This window comes from Anarhichas minor, unplaced genomic scaffold, assembly GCF_050575085.1.
Source record: "Anarhichas minor isolate MPS153535 unplaced genomic scaffold, ASM5057508v1 ptg000003l, whole genome shotgun sequence".
Lineage (NCBI taxonomy): Eukaryota > Metazoa > Chordata > Actinopteri > Perciformes > Anarhichadidae > Anarhichas > Anarhichas minor.
Window position 1 is genome coordinate 8266119 of NW_027466449.1, and position 11669 is coordinate 8277787.

At 39.8% G+C, this 11669-nt stretch overlaps 1 protein-coding gene and 1 long non-coding RNA gene across 2 annotated transcripts; one reads left to right on the forward strand and one right to left on the reverse strand.

Annotated features, from left to right (window-relative positions):
- Positions 1-1472: 1472 nt before the first annotated feature.
- On the reverse strand, positions 1473-7873 carry LOC142954946 (cysteine sulfinic acid decarboxylase-like). The gene is made up of 14 exons (XM_076096322.1): positions 7732-7873; positions 7508-7647; positions 7298-7424; positions 7123-7213; positions 5606-5828; positions 4972-5051; positions 3693-3747; positions 3390-3506; positions 3222-3286; positions 3019-3100; positions 2727-2926; positions 2340-2391; positions 2159-2248; positions 1473-2000 (listed from the first exon to the last, which is right to left on the reverse strand). Exons 1-14 carry the CDS (start codon positions 7754-7756, stop codon positions 1827-1829), a joined length of 1521 nt encoding a protein of 506 aa, XP_075952437.1. The 5' UTR covers positions 7757-7873; the 3' UTR covers positions 1473-1826.
- Positions 7874-8827: 954 nt separating this feature from the next.
- LOC142954973 (uncharacterized) lies at positions 8828-10939 on the forward strand. Its single transcript, XR_012955776.1, has 3 exons — positions 8828-9263; positions 9859-9947; positions 10579-10939. It is a non-coding gene; the product is annotated as an uncharacterized LOC142954973 (long non-coding RNA).
- The last annotated feature ends 730 nt before the right edge of the window (positions 10940-11669 follow it).

The following is an 11669-nucleotide window of genomic DNA, read 5'->3' on the forward strand; positions in this document are numbered from 1 at the left end:
TTTTTTTTCTATAACGTTACTCAGAGTATCCAGTTATTATCCAAGAAACGTTACATTACTATTTATCAGAATAGCACGTCACTACATTTCAAGTTACATCTGTTACAGAGTAAAAACAAAAGTCACATGAAAAAGTCTTGATAAACTGTGTTCAAATCAGAATGGAAAACTTGTTTTGTTCTTGTTTTTAAACTTCCATGCCAATAAAATCACATTGAATTGATTGATATTCAGAAGCTGCAGGTGTGTCTGCATCTATCTTACTTATCTGATTTAATGCACCACCACCCGCGAGCCCGCTAAGTGACACAACCACAATTTCGTGAACTGTACAGAAGGGACACCCTGGGCCTGGCTAACATGCTAAATCCATGGTCTGGTGCATCCTCCACTGAGGGATTTATACCTTCAGTGAGGTGAGTGAGGGCTGTTTGAGATTGTTAATCCCTGATGAGCCTCACTCAAATCTAATCGTTTTGAATTCGATGAGCCTGTGGGACCAGAGAGTGGACTGGTTGCTGTGAGAATGACCGACTAGAGAAGTTGAACATTGAGCAGATTTTAGAGGACTTCGGGTGTTCACAATTTACAGGGTGCGTAGCTTCATTGTCTGAGCATTGTCTATTTTGGTTCTTTGAGGCTACACTGAGGAAGGAAGTTGTGTATTTGTATAATTGATAATCAGTTTTATGAACAGACTACAGAATGCCCATCTGTTGGTTTTGACAGAAGGGGTCTTGTTGCTGTTTCCCACTTCTGTATAAGTTGACACTTAATGACATCCAATTTTGCATGTCTTATTTTTATACACCCCCCCTCTATGTAACAGTACCTACCTACTTTCTTTTTACTTTTACTCAAATAGCCAACATTTTTAGTACTTTTACTTGAATACATTTTCTATAATGTAACTATATTTCTATTTGCGTACAATACTTACTCTTTCCACCTAGTCGTACATTATAATGAACAATCTTTGACGACTGAGACTGTTGGTCAGACAAACCAAGACATTTCCAGCCACCACACCAAGCAATAGAAAGTGTGATGGGATTTATTTTTATTTTTTTACTGTTTTCTGTTTTAGGATACAAAACATTAATGACAATAATCGGTGGTTGCAGCATACAGCTATGAAGGCAAAATAAGGGGGGTCTCTAAAAAAACTAAATGAGAATCCAAGACATAAAATGGTGCTATATTCTAACTTGCACTAATATATGTCTCAGATTCTCATTTAGTTTGATTTTATTTTACATATTTAATTACCATTGTTGGAGGAAGTTTGAGATCCAAGATTGTTATTGACGATGACTGCTTCTGAAATTAATCTGCGTTCTATTATAAATAACTTGAAACTTGAATGAAAGCCTTCCATTCAGAAACTGTACCGTGGACAAAAGGTGAAATATTAAAGGATACATCCAGTTCTCCAGTTGTGCAAAAATTGTTTCAAAAAAAGTGAACAGAGCCAATTTGAACAGTTGTTTAATTCACTTGAAATGTTTCAAAACACCTTTACAATAAAGGGCACAAATACATTCGATTCAATTCAAATGAATACACAAAGTCCTAATTATTTTATTTTTATTCTTGACATTTATGAAGAAAGTGACCCTTTATTTTGGTTATTTATTCATTCTTTGGTTTATTGTCTTCAAATTTCAGGGTTTAGTATCTCTCCATATATCATCACAAACTGTCTTAATCGATCAAATCACAGTTTGTTTTTTTGTTACAATTTGAGACATTATTATGGCAAGCTTTGTGCATATCCCTGCATTCTAGATAGTCAAGGGGTACACATCTTGTAGGTTGGGTTTTGCTCACAAGTCAATTCCCAGTCTTTCAATTTCGTCAATGAAGAAGTCCATGTCTTTCTGGGAAAGCTGCGGAGAGAAAACAACCATGCGGAAGAAGTTGACCTTGTTTCCCAAAGGTTGGTAGCCCACCATCATGGTGCCTTGTTTCATCATGCGCTCCTTGATGACTGGAGCTACCTTTAATTAAGAACAAAAAGACACACACACACGCACAGAGTTAACTGTTTGATTCAGATGTGTTGCACATACTTGAAGATGGTGGCCATCATGTGTGTGTGTGTGTGTGTGTGTGTGTTGTCTTTAATCTTTCCCAGTCCACTGATACAGAAACTTACTTTTGCCAGTCTGTCCTGGTAATCTGCGTTCCCTTCCTTCCCCCTCATACTGGGTGGTATGAACCAGAAGCACACATTCACAAACTCTGGCTGTCCATGGAGACAAACAAACACAGGTGATAAACATTTTTCAACGAGAAAACACCTTATCTTTGTCAGTATGCTAGAGATATTTACTTACCTCATGCAAAAGATGAAACCCCTCTCTTTCCTTCATTTGCTCCACCAGATATCTGCAGGTGAGATGTTATGATATGTTTTCACTTCCTGTTGGCTTGGATCATAACTCAATGGTTAGCAAAGATGAGGAAAATGGGGGGGGGGGGATTAGATGTCAAAAGAAGTATCTTAACCTGCTGTGCAACATGGACCCAAATGATCCTTCTTCCTTAATGTTTATATTAAGAAAGATGTAAATAGCCAACTCACTGAAAAGCTTATAACATGAAAACAGATAAATTGCAGTGCTTTCATATTAGCCTATGCCTCATATGGATTAGATCATTTGGAATTTGCTGCTTGTCTCAACCTTCGCCAGGCTCGTGTTGTGCTTCAGCTGCATGCCTACCTTGCATGGCTAAAAGCTTTGTCCACGCGCTCGGTAAAGCCAATGGAGCCAACAGCTTTCCACATCAACCATAACTTCAGACAGTCAACCTTGCGGCTGCACTGCACCGACTTATCCCCGACATCCAGATTCACATCATAGAACTTGTCTTGCTGGAAGAGGTATGTGGCGTTGGCACTGTGGCACTTCTTCAACAAGTTCTGAGGACAAGCAGAAATTACTGATTGTCAAAGATTTTTTTAAAACATAGACCTTTATTTTGTGATAAATAGATAATGCTGTAGCCTCAAACCATGGTATCCTGTAGTAGCAAGGCAGAACACTGCAGTCCAGCCCCCAGCATCTTGTGTGGATTCCAGGCTACCGAATTTGCTCTTTTCACAGACACATAAAAACACCCACATCATAAGCCATGTTGTCTATATCTCTATATGACCATATCGGCACAAAATGTGGCCTTCCTCATAATGAAACATGCAATTTCTGGCATAATACCTGTGAACCCCTTTCATCAGATGTCTGTGTTGCTTGGAAAAGAGCACGCTCCCTCCCCAGGCAGCCTGAAAAACACAACAAAACAGACAAATCTCTGCATGTTCTTAAACTTGAACAAATACAACAGAAGCTTGACAACAGGCATTTGTCTTCGACAGGATGACTCACGTCTACGTGCATCCAGAGCTTGTGTTTCTCGCAGACATCAGCTATGCGGTCCAGTGGGTCAAACGCACCTCGCACTGTGGTCCCTGACGTGCAGCTTACAAAGAATGGCACTGCACCCTGGTAGACACAAACCGAAAATGAACAAAGCCTTCTTGCACTTGCTGCTCTCCGGTTTGCAAGATGTACAAAGTGTTTTATGGTTAGTTATACTTTGTGGATAATTATTGTTAAAACCAATACAAGAGACCGTAAAACCACAACATGCGTTACATCTTAGTAGTTACTGAAGGCCAGTGAATTTACCTGAGATTGTGCCAGCTTTATCTTTTCATCCAGGTCATCTGGAATCATGCGGCCTCTAAAGCGCACAAGAGAACATAGAGAAGTTAACATTTTGAATGATAGGGCTGCAACTAACAATGATCATAAAGCATCGATTTTTGAATAATCATCATCGATTGGGAGCATTTCTATTGCCTGTTAACGGCTCACAACATGGTGACAGCTGAGCCGGCTGAGCCGTCACGGTGCCCACAGTGTTTACAATGCAAGCAAGAGGGTGGGTGCTACGCTTCTGCAGAGCGGCAGCCGTGATCTAGTCAGTGGGGCACGCTCACATGAACAACCATACACTAAAAGCACACGCATTCGGCCCAGATATTTTAACAAAGCAAAGAGCATCACGGATAACACACAGAGAATAGAGGTGGTAAAATCTTTAGATTCTGAGATGCATTGCGATGCAGCGACAGAACATAATCAGGAGTTTGGTTTCATTTCAGCACAGAGAGTCTTAACTGGGTTTTGCTGTCACTTACTGTTTGTTGCTCTTGTTTGTCTCTTATCACTCCTGTCCTTGATCTGTGTTTAACGGGGGGCGGGGCTGACAAACAACACTTGGCAGTCCACTAGCTGGTTGCTCTTGCTATTAATATTAGCTGCTCTGTTAATAATAATAATGGGCTGAAAAAATGTGCATGCAGGTTGAAATGTAACTGTGGTGTTGTTCTGCCAGGAGATACAGGCACTTAAACCATGTCGGAGTAGAGGCGCTATGAGTAAGGAAAAGTCAGCTAACCGCTGGGCTAATTCTTGCAGTGTAAAATGCCATAAGCATACAATGCCCTGTCTTAAAGCTTCTATGTGAAAACCTTATTTCTGTAGATTACAGAACACTTGGAATGCACTGCAGAAGAAATTTTGTTTTTGTAATGTTTATGTGCTGAGGTGGTTCACACACTTTTTATATTATAGACGGTTTTAATCTGATTTTTGAAAGCACTTTCTATATATAAAGGGCGTTCCGATTTATCTGACTGCTTGTTTTAACTTTTGAAAAAGTTAAACAAGTAGCCATGTACAGTATCGAAAATATCGAAGATAAATTGTGATGCTTTCGAATCGTTGACATGTAAATCGCCAGTGAAGATTCACACCTCCAGGTAAACATCATCCACTGTATATTTACATAGCCAATAGTTGTTTGCTGCTATATTTATGCTCTGAATCACTTATATGCACCTTTAAGCACCTAATTGATTATGAAAATGAGTGAGCTCATTTATTATGAAAAGCACTTTACCTTTCATCCACTTTCACTATGATGACATTGTCTGTCCCAATTCCCAGAAAGGCAGCCCCTTTCGTCACAGAGTAATGGCTCTGAAAAAACCACACGTAGGGCATTTCTCATTTCACAATTTTTTCTGCCTCCTCGTCTCCTCCCTCAGAGCTCCGAGGAGCTTGCCAGAAGACCTATGAGGAAGGAAACACCGCTGTATCCTTTGCGGAAGCCTTTTCGGCACCCGTTACAAATAAAAGAGGCGTGGAATGATCGCAAACCAGAACTCTACAAATCTAACAGTTCCTTTTGTATTCATAATTTGTAGTTATTTCAGATGATCAAATGAACGATCAAACTTTCTGCCCCTCACTGCTTGTGTGTAGTGCTTCATAACACGCTTTTCTAAACGAATTCCTTGATAACATTTCCCCTGGATATTACTTGTGTTTATATATTAAATGTAGGCTACATCCAATTCAACTGCTATAATCGTGACATCATGTTTAGAGGTGCAAACAGCTGCGGACATCAAATTAGTATTGATAAGACCGTTCTCTTGCATTTAGCCCTTATTTGCTGTATTTCATGTTGTCATATAGATAGACAGGACTCTCTGTGTGAGATAGATAGATATTTGGTGGCCATTCCTTACCTCTGAAGATGTAAAGATGGTTAGTCTTGGGAGACCACACAGCCCCTTACTTTTGACCTCTGGAAAACGTTGGTAGCGTGCGAGGTTCATGGCGTACATGTTGGAGATAGAACCCCCTGGGCAGAAAAGACCGTCACCTTCTGTCCAGCCAATCATCTGCCACAGTCCTCTCAGAACCTCAGTCTCCATCAGCACAAACACTGGGGCCACCTCATAGGTGTAGCTGCCATTGACACACAAAATGTTTAAGTTGTATTTCATACTATTGCATTATATTCTACATTTTATACACACAAACATTACCACACCAGAAGCGGAAAGTAATTTAGTACATTTACTCAAGCATTGTACCTCTTCCTATGAAGCAAGGAATCTCTGCCTGTGTGTCCTTTGCATATCTCGAGTACCATTAATCCAATTTACTCCACACATGGCGGGTGTATTGCTGGGGACTTATAGTCATCTAGAGTTGTTATTTGTAAAAAAACACATTTTTGTTGGGCAATACTAGTTTTAATGTTAGTGTTAAGTTAAACAGGTCATAATTACCTCTCTAATATCTATTTTACATTGCTGTGAAAACATCTTCAAACAACTGTATTTATTCAGGTTTCTCGCCCAAAACTAAATTTTACAAGATTACATTTGAACACATCATGATAAAAAAACCAAATAACCTTACCGCCATCAAAATACCTCCGCTAATGAAATCCACTCTCTTCTTTATAACCGCGGCAGTTATGTCAAAACAAGCCACTAATTTGGAAATAAGCTCTGCTAAGTGTATATTTCACTGATGTTTCTGACTGTGAGGAGCAGCGCTTTTCACCCTTTGTCTCACTGAAAATGTACATTTTGTCAGTGGTAGAAGAAGAAGAAGGCTGACAAAGGCCCTTTGGACTGAAGGCTCACATAAATTAAGCAACAATAGTTAAGATTAAACCAAATGGAGCAACAGTTATCCTGCAACTTCAAGTGAAAAAGAGGCATTATCAGCACAAAATGTACTAAACATCTGTTCAAACTTTCGATTTGAATGTGATGCTGGATAGTTTAATGACTTATTATGCATCTTATTAGAATTGTTATATTTTTGAGTAAAATCTGAATCTGCAACTTTACCAGTAACATTGCAGGTAAATGTCTTCTGAAGTACAAGTACAGATAAAATAGTATACAGTCGAGTTATATTTTTAAGTCCTTGGGGCCTTTTGCAAGTCATTTTGTGATACAATGAGTTAGAATAGTAAAATAATCCAGACTCTGATACTTTGCCTGCACCATGTCTCTGTTTGCATACCTGGTTTTGATCATTGCCTGTTATTTGTATTATTAACATGCTCTCAACTTGCTGTTTTGAGTCTGTTCTGTGCCAGGTTATTGCTCCATTTACTTCTTCCTCCACAGACTAATACGGTCACATTATCTTATATATTGCATCATATTTAACAGACTTTTTCATCCACCCAAAAATGATGGGCTTACATGCTTTAGTTATACATTAGGTTGATTCTTACAGGTTAGTGTTGAGAGCCTCAGTGAGGAATCGGCCAGCCAGGGCATGATAGTCCACTCCTGCAAACAGCTGATTAAGAAAACGTGGGTGACCTGAAAGAAACCAGAGCAGTCTTATCATGAAATAACAATGGACAATCTATAGTCTATAGACAATCAGTGTCTCAGCAGTCTTACTTGTCTTGATGCTGTACTTGGCGACATCTTTAACCCTCTGTAGGAGCCTGTGCGAGGGCTCCCCCGTTTCCCTCAGCTCCAGATCCAGCAGCAGAGCCAGCTCCTCGGGCTCTTTCCACTCACAAACCTGCCAGAACACATGGCTTATGAGTTTTTCTCAGAGTACTCACTCGAATCTGACACCATTGTCATTTTTAGGCAGCACGAGACCTTTTGCTTGACGTCCGTGCCCTTGCAGAGCACCTCCTCCACAATAATTTTAAAGGCATCGTTTAAGAAGAGTTGGCCCTCTGTATGGTCAACTAGAGGCTCATCCAGGTGTCGGAGAATGCCTGATTCCTGCCCTTCCACTGTTGTCAGAACAGTTAAACGCATGAACAAACACTGCCAGAAGAGTTATAAACAACAACACATGTATAGCACACTCTACTTACATGAGACCGGGAACATGTTTGCCATCTGTTCCTTTTTAGCGGCTGTACTGAGAAGGTAGACGGCAGAAAATGGCTTCTTATGAAGTTTCGTGGTAGGGGGAGGGAATAGTATGGAAGCCCGTTTCCGCCAGCAACAAACAAATAAAAAATCACTACAAAAAAAAAGAAGAATTTATTTTTTTAAATTTTATTTACACACACACACACACACACACACACACACACACACACACACACACAAAAAAAAGAGAGACATTATGAGATAGAAAGTTGGTTTTATTCTTTGTACGCCAGAGCTGCTTCTTGCTGAAATTCCTCTCAAGGGTGCGTTTGCTGAGTGTAATTGAACACTGGCGGCTGGCCAATAGAGGGCCACGGGGCGCGGCCCCATCTTGAGCGCCCCTCCTTGAGCCACAAACAAATAAATTGTCAATATTTGTGTTTTTGACATATGGAATGCACCCAGTAATATTTGTAAAATATGATATCTGCGCAAAATATATGCTTTTCCTGCACGTCCTCTCCGCCTGTCTGCATATCTCAGCAGCGCTGGGGCCCACAGGAGGCGGGTCTATGAAGCAGTTTAGCCAATTGCTGATTAAAGATATAAATGAGTGACATACAATTTAGCCAATCAGCATCCTCAAATAGATTCAGCTCGGGGCCAAAACGACTTTGGCCAAACAACGAGCTAGCGCGTCCTCGCCAGGAGAAGTCTCTACTCTACAGGCGAGCACTACTCCTCCAAGACCCGTTTGAGAGGAGAACTTTGGCGGAGATTCTGCAGGCCAAAGAGTATGGAGCTAAATCCAGGTCAAATGTTTTGTTCATTTGAAAAAAAAATGTTAACCTGAACATTGAAAAATACAGCAATGTATTCAAAATAAAAATAAGTGAATGAAAAGTTTTTTTGGGTTGAATATAATTTTGATTCAGTTCTGGAATTTTTTCGAATACATTTTTTTTTTTCAGTTTTCACTTTCATATATATTTTGATATTTGAGTTCTTATATTTTTCAGTTTCAGATTTTATATTTTCAGATTCAAATCTTTTTTTTTTCGGTTTCAAATCTTTTTTTCACTTTCAGGTTGTTTTTTTTCAGCTCAGATCGTTTTTTTCAGTTCAGACTTTTGACCCTGATCTAACGTGGGGGGCGTGTTATCAACTGAGAGGGGCGTGTCATCATGAGTGACAGCATAACAACGAGGGCTGAGGAGTTCCTCAACCACGTTGCCTTCAGGTAACGTGGGCACCGCGAGAATTATGATTCAACACTTTCTATACACCATATTCACGTGATTGGAAGTAAAAAACATTACGCTAGTGCCAAAATTCTGTTTAGCAAGCTGTTTTAGCCTCTACTTGGGACGAATCACAGTAAAAGAGCAATAAACTATGCCATATTGGGCCGTTCAACTACCACACTTTAAGATCTGACGTTTCGCACTTCCACACACAACTGTGAACGCAGCATAGTATCCTTGCGATGGCGTCCGCTCCACCCGGACCGCCTGCTGGCGCCAGCGCGCAGGTAAGAAATCGACTTTATTTTTTTATAGATACTAGAAATGATCCTAAATATTAGAATGATGATTGTAAGATAGCGTCATACATAAAGGGAGAAGATTTATTTAAGTGGGGATTTCGCCAAAGCTAGAAATTAAGCAACTAGCTTAATGCTATTAGCTAGTGTTTGTGAATTTTTCCCTCCTTACACTGTCCAGCTCAAGTCCTTCAATGTGTGTTGTCTTTCGTAACAGAATGTCGACTATAATTCGACAGTGGCTGCAGCTGCACAGAGCCTTATAAATGTTGCTTGGCGCCAATGCTTACAGAACTTTGTCGTTCATCAGTGTGGATCCTCACATCGTTATCACTGTGGTTATCTTTATAGTTATAGTTCTTGGTGTGGACAGACCTTTAGTTTACACAGCATAACCTTTGCAGTCCTCTTTATTGTTGTATTCTGATACGTAATTTAGGCTATGATAGACGCCTTCCAAGTTGGCTCACTTTGCATATGTTTTAAGTAATAACTTGCATGCTGTTTGTTTGTTATATGTATGTGTCTGTAACTTAAAAGATGTAATCAAGCCAGTAAAATACTTTGTGTGTGTTTTTTCTAGGACCAACTGAAAAGGGACTTTCTTCAGAGACGACTGACTAAAGTTTCCCAGGTCACTCAAAGACTGCCCCTAGATGTGAACTATTTGCGGTTTGTAGTCAACCAGGAGATGGCTCTTTTTAGGTCATTGTCGGGCCAGGTTCAGATGCCAGAGGATGTCATTAATGCTTTGACGCAGTTGTCAACACTTATCAATATAGAGGACTCTGATCCGACCCCTAGTCAGGTGCCAGTGTTGCAAGGAGAAATGGGACGGCCAAAATATGTTGTGTCTCCTCAGCAACTACAAAGCTTGATACAAATGTCCTTACCAGTGTCATCCATTGCAAAACTTCTGGGTATTTCTGAGAGTACAGTGAAACGGCGCATGCACGATAATGGCCTTTCCATAATGCAGTTCTACACTAGCCTAACTGATCAACAACTAGACAATTTCATGAGGTCAGTGAAAGCCAGGACACCACACGTAGGATGCCGAATGATGAAAGGAATGCTGCAGGCCATGGGCCACCGTGTCCAGTGGAAGAGTGTTTTCTCTTTGTTCACATTAAAACAAATTAAATGATACTATGTTGATACTTGCATCAGCATAGTATCAGTTACGTTCACATGTTGATCTATTTAAAATCTGCTTACCTTTATAGTTTTACTTTATGTCCTCTGATTTCTATATGACAAATGTTTAATTAAGAAATCTGCTTTTTTTTTTTTTTTAATGAAGGAAATCGAGGATGCAGATCTTGATTTCAACAGTGCCAGTGAGCAAAATGCGACCAGTTCTGGAGTGATTCTTCCACCCATTGCATGTCCCCTATGTGAGCAGGATATGGGACGCCTTAGGGCCGCTATTGATGTTGCTAGACCATCTGAGTCCAACGGCCGAGACATTTATTTAGCTGTATTGAACTATGTACTAACTCATGTACAATAAATGCAAACGTTGTGTTTCAAGGGTTTTACCACTTTAACACCAAGTATACAATGAATGTGTTTTAAATGTTTATTTGTTGTGACTGGCAACAGTGAAGCCACATGTAAAAAAAAAATGAATTAATCGTATAAAATCTTTTTTTAATTCCAAACCTTAACATTTTGTTCTCTTTTATAAACATTCAACACAATTTTTGTGTTTACGGAACTCATTTTTCAAAACAAGTATTTTTAAATATTACAATTAAATACTTTTCTTTTCTCAGAACATGAGAGTATTAAAACAGCAGTTTTTGCTAAACATGAACAGAGGCAAAAAAAAATAAATAGAGGGTAGAGAGAGAATTGTCTACACATTGTGAAATTCCTGCCCGAGATGAAAAGCCTCCATCATAACCTTTTTGAACTCGACATATGACCTCATATGTCGTACGGGTAGTGCAATTGTCTCTGTACATGCTGAGACGACAGGGTAACAGATGCTGTGATGCCCAAAGTCTGCACTGCAGTCGTGGTTAAATCTGAGCATCACAGCAAAATCCTTCTTCTCGGATGGGAGAAGTGGGATGTGACCTTGGCCCGTGATCCACTGCAGAAACCTTGCAGGTGTGATGGACCGTGGGCCTTCTTCGTCCTCTTCATGATCTTCAGCTATGAAGCAAAGAAGAAAAAAAAAAGAAGTTATGTGACAGTTTAAAATGTAGTTTTCCTTTTTTACTGCAATGCAGGTCTTGAAATTAAAGAAGTGAAATAAACAGAGGTACTCTCGGTCACAGAAGAACAGCTGATCCAAAACAAATGTAATCAAATGTGTGTGATTTCCTGAGGTTTGGAGATATTCCACTATTTCGGCCAAGCACAATGGTTATAAATGGCATTCTG